The sequence below is a fragment of the Echiichthys vipera genome (genome assembly GCF_963691815.1).
Source record: "Echiichthys vipera genome assembly, chromosome: 2".
Lineage (NCBI taxonomy): Eukaryota > Metazoa > Chordata > Actinopteri > Perciformes > Trachinidae > Echiichthys > Echiichthys vipera.
Window position 1 is genome coordinate 21,372,868 of NC_139827.1, and position 21,117 is coordinate 21,393,984.

The 21,117-nt window shown below is 37.6% G+C and overlaps 4 protein-coding genes across 4 annotated transcripts; 2 read left to right on the top strand and 2 right to left on the bottom strand.

Annotated features, from left to right (window-relative positions):
* Positions 1 to 3,520: 3,520 nt before the first annotated feature.
* LOC310956186 (T-cell ecto-ADP-ribosyltransferase 2-like) lies at positions 3,521 to 4,333 on the bottom strand (the record flags this gene model as incomplete). Its single annotated transcript, XM_083926337.1, has 1 exon — positions 3,521 to 4,333. The coding sequence occupies one exon, from the start codon at positions 4,331 to 4,333 to the stop codon at positions 3,521 to 3,523; it is 813 nt and encodes a 270-aa protein (XP_083782463.1).
* A 2,096-nt stretch (positions 4,334 to 6,429) lies between these two features.
* Positions 6,430 to 7,305, top strand: LOC310956192 (T-cell ecto-ADP-ribosyltransferase 2-like; the record flags this gene model as incomplete). Its single annotated transcript, XM_083926345.1, has 1 exon — positions 6,430 to 7,305. One exon carries the CDS (start codon positions 6,430 to 6,432, stop codon positions 7,303 to 7,305), a length of 876 nt encoding a protein of 291 aa, XP_083782471.1.
* Positions 7,306 to 9,028: 1,723 nt separating this feature from the next.
* Positions 9,029 to 10,260, top strand: LOC310956201 (erythroblast NAD(P)(+)--arginine ADP-ribosyltransferase-like; the record flags this gene model as incomplete). Its single annotated transcript, XM_083926357.1, has 2 exons — positions 9,029 to 9,037; positions 9,499 to 10,260. 2 exons carry the CDS (start codon positions 9,029 to 9,031, stop codon positions 10,258 to 10,260), a joined length of 771 nt encoding a protein of 256 aa, XP_083782483.1.
* A 3,532-nt stretch (positions 10,261 to 13,792) lies between these two features.
* LOC310956207 (uncharacterized protein) lies at positions 13,793 to 18,185 on the bottom strand (the record flags this gene model as incomplete). Its single annotated transcript, XM_083926371.1, has 3 exons — positions 13,793 to 13,819; positions 13,956 to 14,201; positions 17,616 to 18,185. 3 exons carry the CDS (start codon positions 18,183 to 18,185, stop codon positions 13,793 to 13,795), a joined length of 843 nt encoding a protein of 280 aa, XP_083782497.1.
* Between the last annotated feature and the right edge of the window lie 2,932 nt (positions 18,186 to 21,117).

The window sequence follows — 21,117 nt, forward strand, 5'->3', positions numbered from 1 at the left end:
CGTAACTTTATGGAGAGAATAAATTGGTTGTGGACATCAGTAAGAAGCGTGAATCATTTAACCAGGGTAGATACACCTTTTCAGGTGTGTACAGCAGCACCCCGCCCGACCTGTCTAAACAGCGCCAGCGCCCCTTCAGTAGGTCAATTGCCCTCTCCACCACTGCCCGAGTTCGGGAATGGCGGTCGTTGTACCTCCCCTCTTGGTCGGTGCCGGGGTTAGTGAGAGGGGTCAACAGCCACGTTCTCAGGGGGTAACCACTGTCCCCTGGAGTCAAATGAAGGAAGAATACAACATTTGAAAGATTTAATTTCCTATGTTCATGCACCACTTGATTAGGTCACTTTTCTAAAGAGATACTTAGATAATATAAATCACACTACGACAAAACAACTTCATTACAAGGATTGACAAGACTGATCACACTTATATTGACTGCAGAGGTGCGCCGTGGCTACTGCAGTGACATATTCAACTTTACGCGTTCTTTACGCGTTTGACAAATACTGAACACAAGGAGACAAGATAGCGCTGCCACTTTTTCACCAGGGAAAAAACAAATACACATATGAATGGACGTGCCCAAACGGGCATTGTGCTGGTTTAAATTCGGGGCGCAATTAAAAGGATAAAATATTTACTCACCGAGAAGCCACCCATCCCGCACCGTGCCAGCCTCCAACCTGTTACCAACCATGCTATTGGTAAGAATGAACGAGTCATGCGTTGAACCAGGCCACCTTGCCACGATGTTGGTGAGCTGCATTTGCGCATCGCATATAATATGAACGTTTATCACAAAACAAATTCATCCTGTGATGGCGCTTTTATAGCAACATGTGTGCAGTCAATAGCGCCGATTACATTAGGAAAACCGGCTCTTGCTGCAAATTGCGCTTTAATGTTGGCCTGTTCAACAGCATTGAATGGGAATTGGATGTACCTGGATGACATTCTTATGATCCCGTCCCACATAGCTGGCATGGCTCGGCTCAGAGTGGACTGGCACACTCCTGACCGGTCGGACAGTTCCCGCTGGAAGGCTCCCGTTGCCAGAAACCCCAGAGTGGTCAGCACCTGTGTGGAAACGGACAACCCCTGGCTCCTGGGCGTGTGTCGTTCTAGGGCTGGCCGCAGCTCCGCGCACAGCTCCAGTAACACTGGCCTCGGCAACCTAAAACGACTCATGAGCCAGTTGTCATCATTTGCTAACAGATCTTCCCGATCTCTAAACACCCTCTCGCGTCTGATATGACCATTTGCAATGTCTTCTAACAAGGCCAAGGCTGCCATTGTTAATGCCATATTTCATCATTTTGCGCATGCTTTTATATCCATCCATATAATTGCAAACACGTGTGTTAATTGTCCATTAATGTGTTTCTGATGCGCACATTACACTGAGGATGAATTGTTTTCACATGATTAACAGTATTCCAGCATCACCTCTGAGTGTCGCCAACGAGACAATAGCTGTAGAAACGTGCGTACGACAGCCATGAAGTTTCCGTGGCGCACCGCACATTTCCACGGTCATTTCACTTTTGATACATCTGAACATTGGCGTGGAAAATGGCGTACGCCACGTTTTTGTGAGTACGCAACATTGATACATGAGGCCCCTGGTCTCCAGTGTTATCATGGAGCAATTACTCTGAGCCTCTAATATCACCATGGACAGGTTTACAGTCGAAAGCCTGGTGACAAAATGGCGGTATGAGAACAGGCTGCCTCATCATATTTTCTTATCATTGTTTGTTAGTTGTGACATTTGGTGTAGATTCATCGTCTGCTTTTTGTGTACCTGGCAGTCTTTTAACATACTTTTTCATGCTTTGCAAGCAGTGCAGAACCATGCACCACTTATACGGCGCTTCGCCACCACTGCCCTTTTATAATTCAAGGCACCCACCTGACATGTCTTGCCCTGTGGAATACGTTTGTAATTCAGATGAAGAGGAAATGAATCCGTTCAAATCTTCATAAATCATCATAAGTCATCTTCTTCATAAGTCTTCATAAAATAAAGACATCTATATTTCTTAACAACAGCAAATGGCAGCCATGCTGATCTTAGACCTCAGATATTATATGATACTGGCAATGCTTGGATATTTTGTTGATGATGCATTTGTCTATTTGATTTGTCATCGGATATTTCACAAGAGCCTTGTGTGAAATCCCATCCCACATGGCAAAAGTTCATTGAATGATGACAACTGTGGCGCAAGAAACTGATACTTGTCAATCAAATAAATATTCCAAATCCAAACCATCAAGTGGTTTTAGTATACAAATCTCAAAACCATTATGTAATCTGTTGTGGCTATTTATTTTTATTCTTACCACTTACTGCAGTCCTAACACAGTCAGAGCAGAAAAGAAGGACAAGACCTTTGTGGTGAAATGGTGCATATATAGTATACATGACAACATGAATTTGTGTCACAGACAATACGATTCTGTCTCAAGACGGTACTGGTCAGTCCTGTGTGCATCTGATTGGATTATATAACTTATCTCAAATCAGAGAAACAAGTAAACTTTTACCCTTATTCTGTAGCCTATGCACAGTGGCACCTCCAGTGGATGTTAGGAGAGAGTCTTGTTTGGATGGTGTATCAAAATCCTGCTTAACAGCATATTTTGTAGTTAACCTTTAGTTGATATATGAGTTACTCTACACAAACTAAAACAACATAGTCAAAAAGATTTTCCGCTGTTTATGACCTGGGTGCCGAAGTAGCTGACCTACTTTACCCTCTCCACTCCCTCAGTAAGGTTGTTGAAATGTTAAAGGAGTCGTGTCCTACTACATCAACAACTGATTGTGAAGTATGTATGTATGATTGTGAAAAAAATTAGCTTGTTAAGTAACATTCCTAGGTTACTGATACACAGTAAAGTGGTTGAGTAATCATTCTAATGGGGCATCAGGTTGTGGCGTCAAAAATCTAATGAATCCTCTGACAGGCAACACCATAAAATTACAACTTTATTCAAAATTATAACTTTCGTTATATACGATACAATATAGTACATTTCCTGTATGTGAAATAACATTTCATATGACTTTAAAAAAATGTGATGCTTATTTAAATAACTTTGTGGTTCTAACATATTACGAGTAATATGACATTTTATGAAGGAAAGATAAATTAGTAAAGTCAATAAGAAAGAAGGAGCACTATATCTATAGTCCATTATGAGGGCATTCATAGTGAGTCATAATGCATTCCTAATACTTCATGACTAAACTTATTAAGACACACATTATGTCATAAAGTCATAAGGACTCATAGTATGTTATGATATACACACTGCATTTTAGCATCTTACATAATAATAATCACTTATGATGCAACATAGAATCTTTAAAATACATGAAAATTAATTAAACTTCACATACCCCAAACAGTGCAATGCTATGGCGCAGCATGCATTATTATAGATGCATACTTTCATTACTCTGATTGCAATTACCTTTTAAAGGACAACTGTAGCCAGATAGTAAGTGTTGTTAGGCAAAGACTGCACTGTAAACAGCAGTTTTCTTATGGTTTTCAAACACCTTCACAATGACAAAAGGTAGCAAAAAAGATACAATAATCATACATGCTATTGCAAAAATTAGCCAAAATCCATGTATAGGTAACGCCGATATCGGATGCAACAAATTGCTCTCTCTATCATATACGCAGTTCAGATTGCTCTTCAGTCTGTAGACAGCTTTACAACTCTGTGTATCTGTCTCTGTGTCTGTGACTTTGAACACCTCATAGGGAGGAATTAGCACCTGTCTGTTTAGTGTCAAAGCTGAGTAGTATGTTATGTCAGCACCGAAACATGTGTGCACTTCAAAACATGAAGCGTTCCTTGTAAAGTTCCTCCCGCCAGAACCTAATACGAAGGTACTGAACCGAATCAGTTTGTCAGAGATGTTCAGATGTAAAAGCGTCTTTGTACTGTAATATGTCCTAAGACATGTCACCTGACCGTGCTTCAGGATCTGAATGGCTTCGCTGAGGGAAAGATAAAGGGAGCGGGGCTCAAATGTTTCCTTCATTCCTTTTCCATTTCTTTTTGCAGTCTCAAGGTCATGCTTGAACGGTTGCAACATAATATGTGTGTACATGTATATTGCCATTGAATGATGTTTCTCCATGTACTTGTGTGCAGGCTCTTGAGCTTTTTGCTTTGTGTTGCTCCATGCTTGACTGAAGTTTGTACTGGTGTCCCATTTCTGCATTATGACTTTATCAGCCACAACTGTAGCTTTGGATCTGCAGTCGAGATACATGTTGTCACTCAGGTCATCGGTCAGATCCTGCATAGACTGCTGGAATGAGGGGAAACATGTTGTTCAGTATTCATCCAGTAGATGGAGATATACAGTACACCAAATGAACAGTATTGATATGGAACCTCTTTTGTGAGAATGGCCTTTGGAATAACTTTAATAGTGCATACTTAAAAATTAGAAAGGTAGTTTAGTTTTAAGTTTTAAAAGTTTTTATTAAAAAATACAATTTGCGATGAGAGTAACTCCTACTTTTTTTTTAGTTCTTTTAGATAGATTTTGTTTCATGTAAAATAGTGTTACATAATAAGTGTTAAATACCTCTCCAACAACATTCTGCCAGTTGAGTGTCACATATATGACAATAAACATCAGCAGTCCCACCAGAAGAGCAAGAGAAGTGACAGCACATGCATATGAAGTTTTTCTCTAACATACTTGTAACTCCCAGGAAGGCATAGTGCATCTGGAACAGAGGGAATCTGTCATTATTATAGAATACCCGATATCTTGGTTCCATGTAAAATGTTTTTCATATTGTCTCTACTGGAATCAAGGGTGTGTGTGTGTGTGTGTGTGTGTGTTGGGGGGTACACCTGAAGTACAATGCCTGGATGAGGGCAATAATATTGTGTATAGCATTTTCATAAAAATATATCTATCTATATATATATATATATATATATATATATATATATATATATATATATAAATCATTTCATCTTTAGAGTTTAATCTACTTAAAGGGACAAGGACTCCCTGTAAAATTCATTGTAGCATATCAAGCTCTACGGTTCATCCAGCTAAATACAAGTAAAGATGTGGCACTACATATTTAAGTTATTCAGTGCTAAGCTGTTGACTCATTACTCTCATCTGTAAAACTGATAAAAAGGTGACATGTGTATAAATGTGCACTGGTAATAAAGCACAGTACATTTAAAAAAAGATGTGTTTTTATACCTTACCACATCCTGAGCTGCACAATGCTGAAGTTGAGTCTTTTTTGGTGTGAGAAGATGAGCTGTCATCAACCTTTTCCAGAGTGAAACATTTTCAACCTGATGACATACGGTACCATTGTTTTAACCGCAGCAAGCTACCAAACAGGATTTACTGGTGTAACCACATGTGGAACCCCCCTCTGGTAATGCAAGTGGAATGACAGATATATAAAAACTGTTCTTCTTTGTTGAATGCTTTTCACTTCAAACATGAAATACTGCTTAACATTTTATTTAAAACGTATATAAGCTACCTTATTTAAAATTGCTTTATTTTTTTGTATTTTGTATATTCCTTTTGTATAATTTTGTATTTTACATTTTTTATATTAATATGTATACATTTCTTTCCTGTACTTATCTACATATTTTTGAATCTTGAATCTTGAATCTTGAATCTTGAAATCTTAACCATCACATGGAAGATAAGATCTGGTGATCTGAAGATCTCTGGAGCCTTATGGAAAAGGTATAGTAGTAAAATCTGTACTGTGTCGTCAAACCTGTAAATCCTGTGAGCAGGAACTTCTCTGCTGGCCAACAACAATGCATACATTCAGCACTCCTTCAAAGGAATATCACGCTGCTGTTGGAAGCATTTGTCAGGAAAAAGTCCAGGTGAGGATGTTTATTGCTGGATCAGGCTACAGGGGAATATTATGTGATTCCTGATTATGGTTTATTGTTTATCTCTTACACGTCAGCCACTAGGCTCATAGAGTCAGTATGCAAACAAAATCATAATATTAGAAAATATAATGCGTATTTGTGATGTTGATAGAGTAAGTTATTTTTCCATTGGTTTTAAAAGCCAATTATAGAATTTTTTTCTTTTCATTCAGATATGAAGTTTGGCAAAGTATCAGTGTGGGAGCTGAAGTCACCGAGAAAAGGCACAATTCTCTGTGTGTTGTTGCTGGTGGTGGTGGTAGTGCTCATATTGTATCATGACCCATTTCTGGTACTCTGGAGGTCCCTAAAACCCACTGAGGCACGTGACAGATTTTCTATTACATGCAAAGTTTACCTGTTTCTTCTGTCAACAAATTTAAACCAAATATTCCAAGTCTTCTGTTCTATTCTGCTGGTTTTGTTCACTCTTATCTGTCACTGCAGAAAAACAAGATGGGTGTTTTACCTCTGGATATGAAGACAGATTCCATCGATGATATGTATGATGGTTGCCGGTCTGCCACAGCCTCTGTGATCGACCAGTTTGGTGTGATGGAGTGGAACTTCAACAGAAAATTCAGTAATGCCTGGGCTTTAACGGAAAACCTTCAAAAGAAACCTGCGCACGACCACCTGAAAGAAGAGCATGCTGTAGTTTTGTACATGTACACAAAGGTGAAATATATCCAACACGCTTTCAGCAAAGCAGTGAGAACAGGGAAACACAAGTACAGCACAGACAGATTTAAGTTCCACTATTTCTACTTCTACCTGACTGAAGCCATTCAAATTCTGCATCACAATCAGACATCATGCAGAACCATCTATCTCAAGACATGGGAACAGTTTCACCACGTCATTGATGCAAAAATGCGTTTTGGTGATTTCACTTGGGCAGCTTCAAGCAAGCATTCATTTGATTTTGATGCCAATGTTTCTTGTTTCGAGATCTACTCATGCTTTGGTGCTGATATAACATATTACTCTGCCTCTAACCAAATAGGACAGGTGCTGATTCCTCCCTATGAGGTCTTCAAAATAACTCATGTCCTGACAAATGAGTCGTGGTGCGGTGTGGTCTACAAGTTACAGAGTACCAAAATACCAAGGAGTGATTTGAATTGTAAATTGAATCAAAGGGAAATAAAAACAAATTTTGAAATAATTTTAGCACCTTGGCTGGCATACAGTGTTGTGATGATGTCAACATGGATAACACTGTTAATTTTAGTATCTTTAGTGCTTGTAAAACGCAAAAGTATTATGTTTGTGACTGCAGTTCTGGGTACTCTGCTGGTGCTGATAACTGTTTTGGTGATATTGAATTAGCCGTTGATCATAAAAGAAGGGTGATGGTGTGTTAATGGGACACTGTGTTTGTCATTGAGAGAATTCATAAATTATGTTTTTGAAAGTTATGAGGATATAACAATGTACCCTTTGTTCACTAAGTTATCAGATGCCATACTGTGCACAATAAATAATAACTCACACATTCTTATTTTCATGATCATTGTATTAGTAGTGTCGTTTAAATTTGCAGTTTGACATATTTCTAATCCGTAAACACCCTTAAACCAGGTCAACTAGATGTCTTGGACTTAATTGTGTTTTTTCTGATGTATTGTGTTTTCCTGTGTTTGCCCTGTATGTTGTTTTTGCCCTTGTAACGCACTCAGCCAGCGCCAGAGAGAGGTGACTTTGTGATCTGTCTCTAAAGAAATTATCCTGCATGTAAACATTATTTTCATCAGACTGACTTGACTTGTGTTTGTGATACATTTCTTAAAACACCTGTTGTTACAATGGCAATGTGAGATTTAATTAACTGAAACACTCTAAAGAGGTTCTTGTCTTAGGCCTTGGTCTAAGGTGCAAATGCATAGTTTCTTGAGGCACAGACCCTTACATTCATTAGAATCAAAGAGGAATGAGTTGACCATGCAGTTTTCATGAAGGTCCCGCCCCTGATTGAAATGACCTGCAGCTGGTAAAAGAAGAGCAAGAGCTCATCTTAACTGTCACCAAAGTAGTGCTACATGTGAGAACAGATCTGTGCTAAGTGAGTAAACGTATTCATTTCTTCTCTTAATATTCCCATCTAGGTGTTTCATCAAAACAAATAGTAAATAGTCCACCTCAAGACCCATTTTAATCTATTTTAAGTTTTACATTGTTATTTTTATGTTCAAGAAATTAACATTTCAAAGGAAGGTTAGAGGAAGCTACTAAGATTCAAATAAGATAACTGAAAAATGTACACAGAAAATGCCCTAAATGTTGTTTACTGAAATGTATTTGTGTGTGCAGGCTTCTATGCAGGTGGAAAATGATGGCAGTTTGGGCAGCAGTGCTAATGACATTTGGAGTCTCCATAGGAATTGCAAAGGTAGTGTATAATCTGGGTGGCAACTTGCATAATGGTCCCATAGCATGCTAATTTTCAAGTTAATACTTGCATTTTGGGTTTCTATAGTGTTCATTACTTTTATTTAGTCACAAAAAACCAACATGTCAAAAAATGCAGTTAAATCATAATGTCCCTTAACTACCTACATCTTTGAACATACAACCATTCACAGTAGCTTAAACATGATGGAAGCAGACAGCCTTTTAGAGACTGTTTCCGTCTATATGGCTGATTTTGCTATTCATGACAATGGTACTATACTTTATAACTCAACCACTGAATTGTATTGTGGCTTAAAGTTCAGTATAATTAATCAGGGCTGCTTTGAGTGGTGGTCAGTTGCCTTCATATGTACTCAAGTTTTTCCGGTGAGTGAATTTCTAGTATTTTATTTATTTATGTTACCATTATTATTATTTCTCAGCAGTCACGGTAATAATCTTGATAACAGTGCATATTATTTTCAGTCCCCCATGGACTTTCATCAGTGTCAAAAAAATAATGTGCACTGTTTGCAGCAGAGGTGTGGGGAATTATAATCTAAAGTTTATCATTATCTCCTTGGGGATGAGTTGGTGTAATCTATTTTCAGGTAAACTGATTGTATTCAAATTGTTCAGGTGGAGTCATGATGCTGCAAAGATGGCTACGGTTAGAGCCACCGACTTTGAGCTTTATTTCGGCTCATAGCCTTCAATATTTTCACTGTGTTTATCTTTATTAAATCACCTGAAAACGATCCCAGGCTGCTACCATACAGACCCCACACGCATCAGACAGCTCTGTTAGAACCTTTCTATGTTCTCTGCTAAGAGGGTTGGCACAGTGCTGCAGTGCTTACACTGTTTTGCCCAGCAGCTAGAATACTCTACAGCTTAATCCCAAGGCTGAGAGGGGGAGAAAAGTCATGACGGCTCATTTAAAGGCACAGTTTCTATAAATGGGCTGTGTGCTTATCTCTGTGAATTGTGCATTTTGATACATTCACAGAATTTATATAGCACTTGATTTAAAAAAAATATGTTTATGGACATGTCTCATTTTACTATATGGAACCTTTAAGTGGGACTACTTTGCACTTTTCAAGTAAGAGCTATTTCTACTTTTTTCAGGACTCTAAAGAATCTGGGTTGAAAGGTCAAGTTCTACTGGATTTGGCTCCGAATGCTGTTGATGACATGTACGTTGGTTGCAAAGACATGATGGCATACAGGGTAAAGAAGGACTACCTGGCAAATGAGAAAAACAAAGACAAAAACTTCACCCTGGCCTGGGGTGAAGGAGAAAAATACTACAACAAAAAATGGAAGAGTAAAAATGGGAAGCGACCTTCCACTTCTCTGGGGAAAGAACAGATCATGGCTATTTATGTTTATACCCTTGACAAGCCAAAAATCTATCTTGATTTCAATGATGCAGTTCGAACCCAGAAATCTAATTACAAGACCACATTTAGATATCACACACTTCACTTTTTCCTGACTGACGCCCTCCAAACTCTCAACGCTCGCAAAGTCAAAGAGGAAAGATGTCTCACTGGCTACCGCAGAGTCAACAGCTACTTTAGCCAAGATGTTCTCAACAAGGTGATTCGCTTTGGCTCTTTTACCTCCAGTTCAATGGGTTGGTACCCCAGTGCTGAAAGATTTGGAGACAAGTCATGCTTTGAGATTATCACATGCTCTGGAGCAGACATCTCTCTGTTCTCTAAACTTGGGGAGGCAGAGAGAGAAGCCCTGATTCCTCCTTACGAGGTCTTTAAAGTCACAAAGATTGAGAGAAGATCTGGCCAGAAGAGTCTTCCATGTGAGGTCGTCTATAAACTGAAAAGCACAGGAAAAACTCTTTCCAATTTGAATTGTTCTCTTTTCTGAAACAGAGTCCCACACATTTTAACATGTAGGCTAATATGTGATGTTAACAAAGCAGGTAAAATAATATATTGGGCTGCATCTGATTTCACATTACAAATTACATGATTTACATGACTGATCGATTATAATGCAGCTGTTTTATGTTGTATTATCTGCAATGAAATCAGTGTAATCCATTTAGTAAAGGCAATTGTAAAATCCTGTCAAATGTAATAAAATACCCTTGTCTCACAAATTGTGCCTGTCCAATGCACCCCCCCCCCCCCCCCCCCACACACACACACACACACACTGAAAAAAAAATGTTTCTTCTGTTTTTGTGCTCTAAAATATCTGACACTGACAACAGTGACTTCTATCAGAACAGAGTGTGTCATGAGAAAGGTGTTTTCCCATTCCGGGCAAGCTTTAGTTGGTATGTCACTAATTCATAAACCATTCGCTGTCTGATATGCGAAACACTGTTCGATGGGAGAACGACTTCAACACAACACCTGCAAAAGACCTGAAACCTCCAGCAGAGCGAACTGTCAGTACAGAGAGAAAACTGTGTCATCATAGCTGTCAGCTACTGACAGTTATCAGCTATCAGAAAGTAGTAAAATATGCTAACTACACTTAGCATTCTGGTACCTTTGCTAATCGACCATTTTAGTGTACATCATACAGTATTCATCTGAGTTCAGGTCTGACTTGACACCAGTATTAGTAGTTAATTTACCATGTGCATTGCTGCATGTGCATTTTTCAGTTAGGGTTGTCCTAATAAACACAAATTTACTCAATGTGTTCATTAAAGCAGTTGCTAACATTTCTGTAGTAGTGTTCTAGTTTCCAGTTTGCATATGGCAATCTTTTGTGTTTGTTATGTGGCGAACATGTAAAGCAGTGTTGTACCTTTGGATAATTTCTCTTGCAAATCATAGCTTAATCTCCTTCATGAGTCACTGTGAAAGTTCCAGATAACTTAACTTGTTGCATTGAAGACACCATTTGAAAGTTGAACATTTTAAAAGATTTAAAAAAATAATAAAACGGCACAAAAATGGTATGGTATTTTTCTAATATTTGATAAAATGTATGGTACAGAATGAACACTCTCTTATAAATGAACAAATTGGGCTTCTGTGTGTAATTTTAGAGAAGTCAAGATTAAGACTAGTAATCACTATGTCTGAAAGCAGAGTCAGCATCACTTAACTAATTAGAAAAATCCTGATTGTCAGACTGTGAGCGCAGAATTATAAAAGACCAAAGTCGGTAGTCACGCTTCAGTTTTCCCTGACATAAGACAAAAGACAGACCATGAAAGACTACAACTCTCTGATATATATAAAAACTGTTTTAAAACAAACAGTAACTTAAGATTTGTTTAAATAATATACTTAAAACATTCAAGCAGTCTATCCGCATACTTGATGTATAAATGTGTGTGAGAGTTCACAGTGTTGTGAACTGCCCCAAAAAGTTAGATTTTGGTCTCATCTGACCATATAACCTTTTGCAACATGGCGTCAGAAACTTGTGTTTTTTTTACACCTCGGGGCGCACTCACACTGTCCATCCGTACCGTGCCCAAGCATGTTTTCCAGTTAAAGTCTAGTTCGTTTGACCAGTGTGAGTGGCTGGCAAGTGGCCTAGGCGCGGTACTCTTGCCGGCCACTGTCCGTTTGGGAATGGTGAGCTTTTGTAAAGCACGTTTGTGCATGTACGTGCATGTACGAGCATGAGCGCGCGCACGTGTACTAGCACGAGCATGATACCATTTCTGCACAATACTCTCAATGGTACTCAGAGGGATAGTTAAAGCCTTTGGAATCTTTTTATATCCTTCTCCTAACTTGTGCCGATCCACAACCTTATCCCGGAGCTCTTTTGAAAGCATCTATCCAACCATGGGTAAATCTTTGTGTTACCATGCACTACTAGGAGTGGAATCCTCAAATAGCAGTTGATTTTATTCTGAAGTAATCAAAGCCACCACAGTTGATGTCAGGTGGAGGTCAATTAACTTGGTGTGTGATCAGGAAGGTGGTTGGTTATACCTGAGAATGTTTATAATAGTTATTCTAAAGGGACTCATCACTTCCAACCCTGCTATTCTAGTTTTCATTTTTTAATTCATTCATTCATTCATTCATCTTCAACCGCTTATCCCGGGGTCGGGGTCGCGGGGGTGCTGGAGCCGATCCCAGCTGACATCGGGCGTAAGGCGGGGTACACCCTGGACAGGACGCCAGTCTATCACAGGGCACAGAGAGACGAACAGAGACAGACAACCATTCACACCTACGGGCAATTTCAGACTCATCAATTAACCTAACACATGCATGTCTTTGGATTGTGGGAGGAAACCGGAGTACCCGGAGAAAACCCACGCAGACACGGGGAGAACATGCAAACTCCGCACAGAAAGGCCGAGGTTGGGATGCGAACCTGTGACCTTCTTGCTGTGAGGCGACAGTGCTAACCACTACACCACCGTGTAGCCCATTTTTTAATTATTTTTCAGAAATTTTGTAAGAACAAATTTCCCTTGAATGTTATAAGGCAAAATGTGTAAATCAAATATGTATTATCATTTCAGGCTGTAAAACAAAAAAGCGACTATTTCAAAAGGGTATCATGACTTTCTATAGACGCTGTGAGTGTCTATGTAATTTGAACCTTCTCATCTCAAAAACAATGACAGGACAGGACTTTCATCAGTTGTACAAATGTGTTGTTTTATTTCAGTAAATTTAAATAAATACAAGCAGACACTTTTAATCCAAAGTAATTTTTCTGTACATTAAATCACTACAAGAAATAAAAAGAAATTACAAAAATTGACCCTATAAATACATGAGATCCAAAATATAATCAAGAGTCAGTCAGTAATATGAATTCAAATGAAGATGATAGAAAATCTGACCCTTTGACTGGCTTATGGTTATCTCCTTGTAATATTTAAATAAAGATCTTCACTATATTAGCATACTACACAATTCCCTTCAGCTGAAGAACAAATGCCTTTGAGTTTAGATTCACTTCATATACGTACATGTAGTGTTCCCAGTGATCAGTAATGAACAGCCATAAGAGAGCTCAGCCTGCATATCCTCACATGGCTTTACAACAAGAACATTTTCCAGTCTTTTGCAGGTACAGGAGCGGCTGGACAAACCCACTGGCAATAGTGATAAAAGTGCACGTTTTTAAGAATGTTTTCCTACGATGTGAAAACCAGTTGCTTAAATTAGAGAGAATAGCAACACACCAAAATAGGTATGTTCCCACAAATGTCACAATTATCACCAATATGGTGCGAAAAGTTCTTCTTTTCATGTTGTTTCTTTCTTTTTTCCCCCCTCCCCTGGCCGAGGTCTTTTCAGAGCCACAGTGACTGAAAAGTAGCAGAACAGCATCACTGATATTAAAATCACACATTCACTGACAAAAACTAGATGCTTCTCCCTGGGAAAGACTGTATAAATTACACTAAATCCAATGATAACTGTCCAAGCCAGCCCCGAGAAGGCAGTCTTGTACCTCAGTAGTTTATACCTGAGGAACAGCACTGGGTGAACAACGGCCACAAAATGCTCTACACAGATACAGCATTGCAAGATAGGGCGGCCACTCCACAGAAAACCATTTGAAAATGATGTCAGAATTTTCAGAGTGGGGTAGATCATTCTGAGAAACCTGCTGACAGAAAGACAGCAGAAGAGGATCTCAAACACAGCCAGGTTGAACGGGAAGAACTCTGCCACCAACGTGCCTCTTGCTCCAGTTGCTATCAGCCACACAACGTAGCTGTTGGTTGGCAGACTCAAGACCAAACTGACTGTGGCGGAGGCTGTTGTTAAAATGTAGTTGTCAAAGAGCAAGGATGCATTAGACCAGTTCATTTTTGTTCTGTTCTGCTGCAGGGTCAAGTTTTTCAAATCCGAATCCAACTGAGAGGAGAAATAGAAAAAAAGAGATTACAGTCATAATATCAAATCCGTAACTGAACTTAATAAAACTATAAACTTAATATTATATTGATCATATTAATAATGTACTTATTGATAATTTAACAAAAGATGAACACAAACCACAGTTCTTTCTGTCCTGTTTTGGAAATGCAGTTATACTGTATGAATGACCCCATTAGATGTGAAGTCCTCATGTTTGAAATGCGTCACCAGCTCTCTTCAGTTCTTTCACTAAACATGTAAATGGCAATCAAATATATGCAGATTATCATGACATTACATAAGAATGAAGAATGAGTTTTGAATGCGACTCAGTCTATTATTACTAATGAGAGTTGCCTGCACACCTGTTTGGCTTCACCTTTTACGGGTTTTTTATGGATGACCTGATTCATGTCTTTACAATTCACATGGTGACTCAAGGCTATGAAATACGTATGTCTTTCACGGTACTAGTATAAGTATACGATTCAGGGTTGTAAGCATAAAAATTCTAATATTGTCCCAGTACACAGAGCATATGAATGACATTAGCTGTCAGGAAGTCAACAAGGATCCGGCCTGTTGCCTTGTGTAGGAGAGAAAGCCTACTTTTATTATGGCTAAAATATATTAGTCGATGAATTAATTGTGAATTAACTTGACTCGTTAAAATTTAGGATTTATTTTACCTCAAAGTAGGGCACCACATCAAAATAATACAGGATGTTTATTAAACTTTGGTGACTTTAATACCTGTTAGTAATTTAACGTAATTGATGGTTTAAATTTTATCAGACGACGTAAAGGTATAAACATTTATTTGACTACCTAACAAGGAGTATACAGGATAGTGCAACACTGAATAGACAAGTGAAAAAAGGTTAAATGTGGATATAAAAAGCTTGAGACTAGAGTGATTCAGACCTGCGGGGCTGGTTTATAACATCACTGGCCAACAGAACTCGAATCAGAATTCATTCTATAGTTAAAAAGATAAAAACTTGTTGTTGAAAACTTAGAAAGTCACACGATAAAAATAGATTAATAAACGAAAATACTTTAGTAAGAAACTAAATATAAAGTAACGTCTCTTGCTAACTTTGGGTTAACAAAGGAACGAACAGCAGGAAGCGCAGAGGAGGGGGTCAGAGGTGCGAAAAGGTAGGGATCCAGAAGAGGAGGTGTGGAGAGCGGGTCGTATAGAGAGCGGGTGAAGACAGTAAGCAGAGACAGCAGTCTCTTCCTTTTCTACTCAGGAAAGGAGAGGGTCTCGGTTTAACCCATCCCTTTGGCTCTGAGCGAATCAACTGCTTTTTACGCCGGAATTCTAATTCTAAGATTAAACTATCTTTGGTTGATTTTCCATTATTAAGCTTTCTGATATCCAATTTAACCAAAATCTTTAGGCAGACAGTTTTAACAGATACATATACTACACATCATCACACTCTCCTCGATATAGTGACGGGCCTATTATTAAAACACAAAATATTTCAGGAATTAGACAGAGACTTTGCACTTCTGAAACCACATAAACATAATCACAACAAGATACAAATAATACATATACTGTTAGACTTCAAAGAATGTCTTTGAACAGCCAGTTTTCCAAACTTCTACACAAAGTTCTGTTGTTTAGATTGTATTAATGAAAGTCCATCTGTCTCCCAACAGAGACAGCTCCTGGTGTTTGGATTGCGGTCAGATTTGATGTTGATTTAGGTTAAAAGGGGTCCTTCATCCTGGAGTTCTGGTATTTTTATTACCCTAGGAGGGTTTGAGGTTGTGAAACACACCTTATCTCCTATCGAAACAAGTATACAAATGTCTTATCTTCCTGCGACGCTGAGCAGAACAACCAGACACAAAAACTCCTTAAACAGCACTTCCTCATGAGGTCCTACACTAGCAAACAAAATAAAAATTCCATTTAAAAGGTCCATACATGAGCTCAAGGGTTTTATTTTCAATATAACTCAAATGTGCACTTTTCTCTATTTTTTTATTGTTGTCAGATTATTTATAGTAGCATAATGGTGATCAATGCTGGTTCGAGGGGCCCCCTTTGAATTTTTTTTCTTGAATCGCCTCTGCATACAATTAGATCCATATTGTATTATTTAACATCTCAAGTTTTATGACGGTAAGTGCAAAAGCAGGAAGTAATGTTCCCTATAGTGTATGTAGGGAGGTTGAAAGTAAGGATGTACTGGGAGGATTGGTTTATGGATGGGTGGGTAGCATGTCAGAATAAAAAGCAGGAGACAGAGTTTGTATTCCATAACTGTCTTACAAACAACCTTCACATTTTCAACACCATATTTCCCCTTTTTGGCATTGGATGGAAACTAAAAGAATCCCACTGCTAGTAGTTTTTTATGTTGCTAAATCTTATACCTAACTATCAATTCATTAATAATCACTCACACACATTTAACCAGAACAGAACACAGTGACTTGAAACAAGTGAAGTATTTTTTATCATCATCATTATCGTCGTCGTCATAATCATAACATTATTTGCTAAACATGAAAATCACTTGAATACACAAAATACTACTACTGTGTATGTGTCAAAACCAATGAAAAATGACATACTTGGAAAAAAGGAAAACACGAGTCAAGTAGAATCAATGTAGAAAGAATACAAGCAATTTTTTTTACTCATGAGCATTGAGTAGCATTACAGCAGTTCTAAGAGCACTCTAGCATTACATTTAATTTCATTATTTTATTTCAGTCTACAATAGCAAGCCTCAAATTAAAAGAAATAAAAACAATCAATTTGGCAACAAGATATGTTATGTAGACTAAAAAGGTGTAGGTTGAAGCAATAGCTTATATATTCTTCTTACATTAACATTTTTGGCATCATTTTAACTCCGCCAGTCAGTCAAAATGAAAAAGAATGGCAATAAGAAAAACTTAACAGAACAGAAAACAAATACATTTCCTTACATTGACAATAAAGAAATAAATATTACATGTTACTGCTTTGCTGAGTTGAGTCCACATTTAATAAATTCATGCATTTTATAGACACATATCTATTTTTTATAGTAATTCTAACAATACAATACAATAAATATATTCTTGCAACTGTGTGCCCTGTTATGCAAATTTCGATAAAAACCAAATTCACCGGAAACCAGAAAACAATATAACTGGTTATATTATACTTTAATATACAAAACATATGAACACACATAGGTTAACTGATGGTGATAATTAGAGCTTCTTGAAGCAGAACAATTTTTGGGTCCTGTGGAGGTAGAGGACTGGCTGTACAAACCCAGTTGTTAAAGCTAAGCTTATGCACGCACTAAAGACATTGAGAAAATCTATGTTGGTCATGCAACATTGCAGTGGAATAATAATCATATACATAAGGAAATAAAAGGTCAAGGAAACCATTATAAGCAAAATGATTTTAAAGGCCCTTCTCTTTGGTGTATTCTTCTTCTCTGTGCCTTTTTCTCCTGGCCCAGGGCGTTTCAAAACCCTGAGAACTGAGAAGCAGCAGAAAAGTATTACTGAGAAGAAGATAACATTTTGGATGAAAACTGAATAAAGATAAAGAGGATTTATATAGGTATACCTAGAATAGATGCAGGAAAGCAGGGAAATTAGCCAGACAACACAACAACCGACCACCTTTTTCCTCAGGGGTTTAAACCGAAGAAATAACATAGGGTGGACAACCCCAACATAGTACTCAACACAGATGAAACATAGAAAGAGAGGACGGGCTGTGAAGAGAAGGCCAAGTGAGAACATGAAGGCATCTAAACTGAATAATAATTTAAACTGTACATAAACAATATAGCATGCACAGGAAAACGTGAAAAGGATCTCAGAAATAGCCAGGTTGAGAGGAAAGAAGTCTGAGGCCAAAGTATCTCTGGCTCCTGTCAATATCAGCCACATGACATAAGCATTCAAAGGAAGACCCAGGATGTTGTTGACTGAAGCTGCAGCCATTGATATAGTCTCAAAAAGTCCATGAGGAGCAGATGAGGTTGTATTGTTGTTCATTTTGTGTCTATAAAGAAGAAGAAGAAGAGAGAGCTTTTGAAGTTCTAATCTGAAATTAAATCTTTGATTTGCTACTTAAAAATAACTCTTTGTCAGCAGCGAACTCTAACAATTATTTCCCCTTTGATCTAAAGCTACACAGTCCTTAATTCAAACCTGATATGGAGTTGAGCAGAGTTGGAGTTCTGGTCAGGCAGCAGTGAAGTGAAGATACACACTGACACACAAATAGCCTTACAGGCTCTTATTACTTGGTTTACTGTTGGCATAATCAAATACACTACAAAAACAATAATTGGTACACAGGCGGAAAAATGGAAATTTTATTCAACAACAAGTGAGTTTCTAAAATAGGGATTACTGCCTTTAAAACATGTTTCCAAGCTGGGCCATGTCCTTTGCCGTCTGTTTGCTGCAAAATATGGAAAAATGAATGGTTTTGATGGATGTTCGACAGCTGTCTACCAAAAGGTTACTGTATATTGAATGAAAAGGTCAGTTCTTCTCATTTACAAAACATCATATTTACCTCACCTACCCCTACTGTTATGTGCTACTAAGTTTTCAGTTTTGATGTTAACAATATGGTTCCCTGATCTTGGGTTGTTGTTATAGTCCATAAGATTGTAATCTAAATAGACTAGGCTTCAGCGTAGTTTTATCGGAGGGTGGCGCTATAGGCTATGTGTGGCTGTAATTTCCCTGTAAACAAAATAGAAGAAAGAGAGGTTTCTAAATAAGACAGAGGACGTCTGGAATTTGGTTCAAATGAATTGTTATTCCATGTCAGAAGTAAGGAACATGTATTTCATGCTGTCTCGGCATGAAGACACATTATTGGAATATCTGGAAAGATGCAGACAGCTGTGTTTTCATTGTAATGAACGGTGCGGGGAATAACTCTGAGGAGTGGGACCCAAATGCAGACACAGACACCAAGAAAGATTTAAACAAATATTTAATGGGAAAATGAGAAACAAACAGGATCCAGGGAACAGGGAAACAAATAACCTATAACTAACTATAACAGAAGAAGCAAAGAAAAAATTAACAAGGAACAGCGCAACATGGAATGAGAACACAATCATAAGTAAATGGTAGCCAACCAAGGAATACACATATACGCCTACCAGCAATGACATACAAACACAAAGGGAAAGACACAAGCAGGAGAAAACAGAGAGAGGGAGACAACCTCACACCACAAAAGGAAGAGGGAAGGGCCTGACAGGACAGGGATCCTGACATTCATATCCCATTTAACACATCCACAAAGCCAAAAACCACCACAAGTGATTGCAATTGAGGAATGTTTTATTGTTATGAAAGTGTTCTCTTATTTTGCTCACTTTCTTTTTCACAAAATAAAGGTTTTTGTTGAAGTGCCTTGGTTATTTAAAAAAAAACTTGCTAGTACAACTGTGTTGTAGTCACAGCTGATATTCTATCAAATTCTTAACAATAAAAAATAACAGTATTCCAGAATAAATCAAATATCTATTGGTTGTTCTCTAATTTTGATCTCCAGTGTATATTTGTAGTCCATTTTACATGTGCATTACTGTCACAGAAATACATTTTAAGATTTTTATTTTCATCTACAGTGTTAACTATATGGTTGTCGTAATATAGCTTACACCATTGCTTTTGCACATGTCCGTAGTTTCCTGCTTGACTGCCTCCAACACCTGTAAGTTTACATGTAAAGCCATGGCCGTGCTTAGTGTCTGTTACGAATGTAAAGCAGTGTTGTACCTTTGCATAATTTCTCTTGCAAATCTAAAAATCTATTTTCCATGTGAGTCCCAGGGAAAAAGTACAGAAAGTTAAAAATACCACACCAACAACAATTTAAAGACACCCTATATATGTAACAAACACATTAAATGTGTTATTAAAGATAATATTATGTGACCTTGAAGTCCTCTAGTATGCCTTAGACTTATAAATATAGAAATTTGCAAGTGATAACATTTTATGAATGTGAATGTCTTGATACTGCTGTTCAACTTGTTAGGTAGTTTAAATTGTTGGTCGAAGTTCATGAAGAGTGCTGGGCTGTCCTCATTCGCTGTTTGTACATAAACCCACAGAAAGTAATGCACTCTATACCTCACAAACACAGGACTTTCAGCCGGGGGAGTTCTAAACCAAGTACTAAACCAAACCAGGGTCGCTGGTCGCTAATGAAAATGTTGTGTTTTTTTCACTGGTGTTTTGTATTCTGCGCTTTGTTATTTTTACTACCTGTTCTGTTTGTTCTGTTGAGCTTTGTCCTGCTTATGTTGTTCTTTATCTTGTTTATTTGTAATTTTTATATATATATATATATATATATATATATATATATATATATATATAATTGAATTCAATTCAATTCACAGTGTTAAATAGGACATCATATTTAGTATGATACTATACAAAATGTTGTGCATAAGTTTTCTTTAGATACAAACCCATTAATGAGAATATATTGTGAGTGCTAAGGTGCAACAGTGTACATGTTTATTTATATTGTCTGTTTAACATGTTTGTGTTAGATTTATGAATATATAAAGACCATGAATCCATTCTGGTGCTGAAACTATAGGCTTAGGAAGTGGCTAAGGACTCATATCCTCCAGGTAGGAGAAATTGTACGCTAGAAAAAGAATGAATGTTAAATTATAAATATGTAGTTTTAATAAGTAAAATGCTAAATTATTATTATTATTATTATTATCATATTATTATTTTCATTATTCGTAGTAGTAGTATTGTATATTATTATTATGATTATCTTATATCTTATTATTACTTTCTATAATCTATGAATGACTGATCCATTTTCAGTCTCTTCTTGAAGTACGATTTCCTTTTTATTGTGGTTCTTACCTTT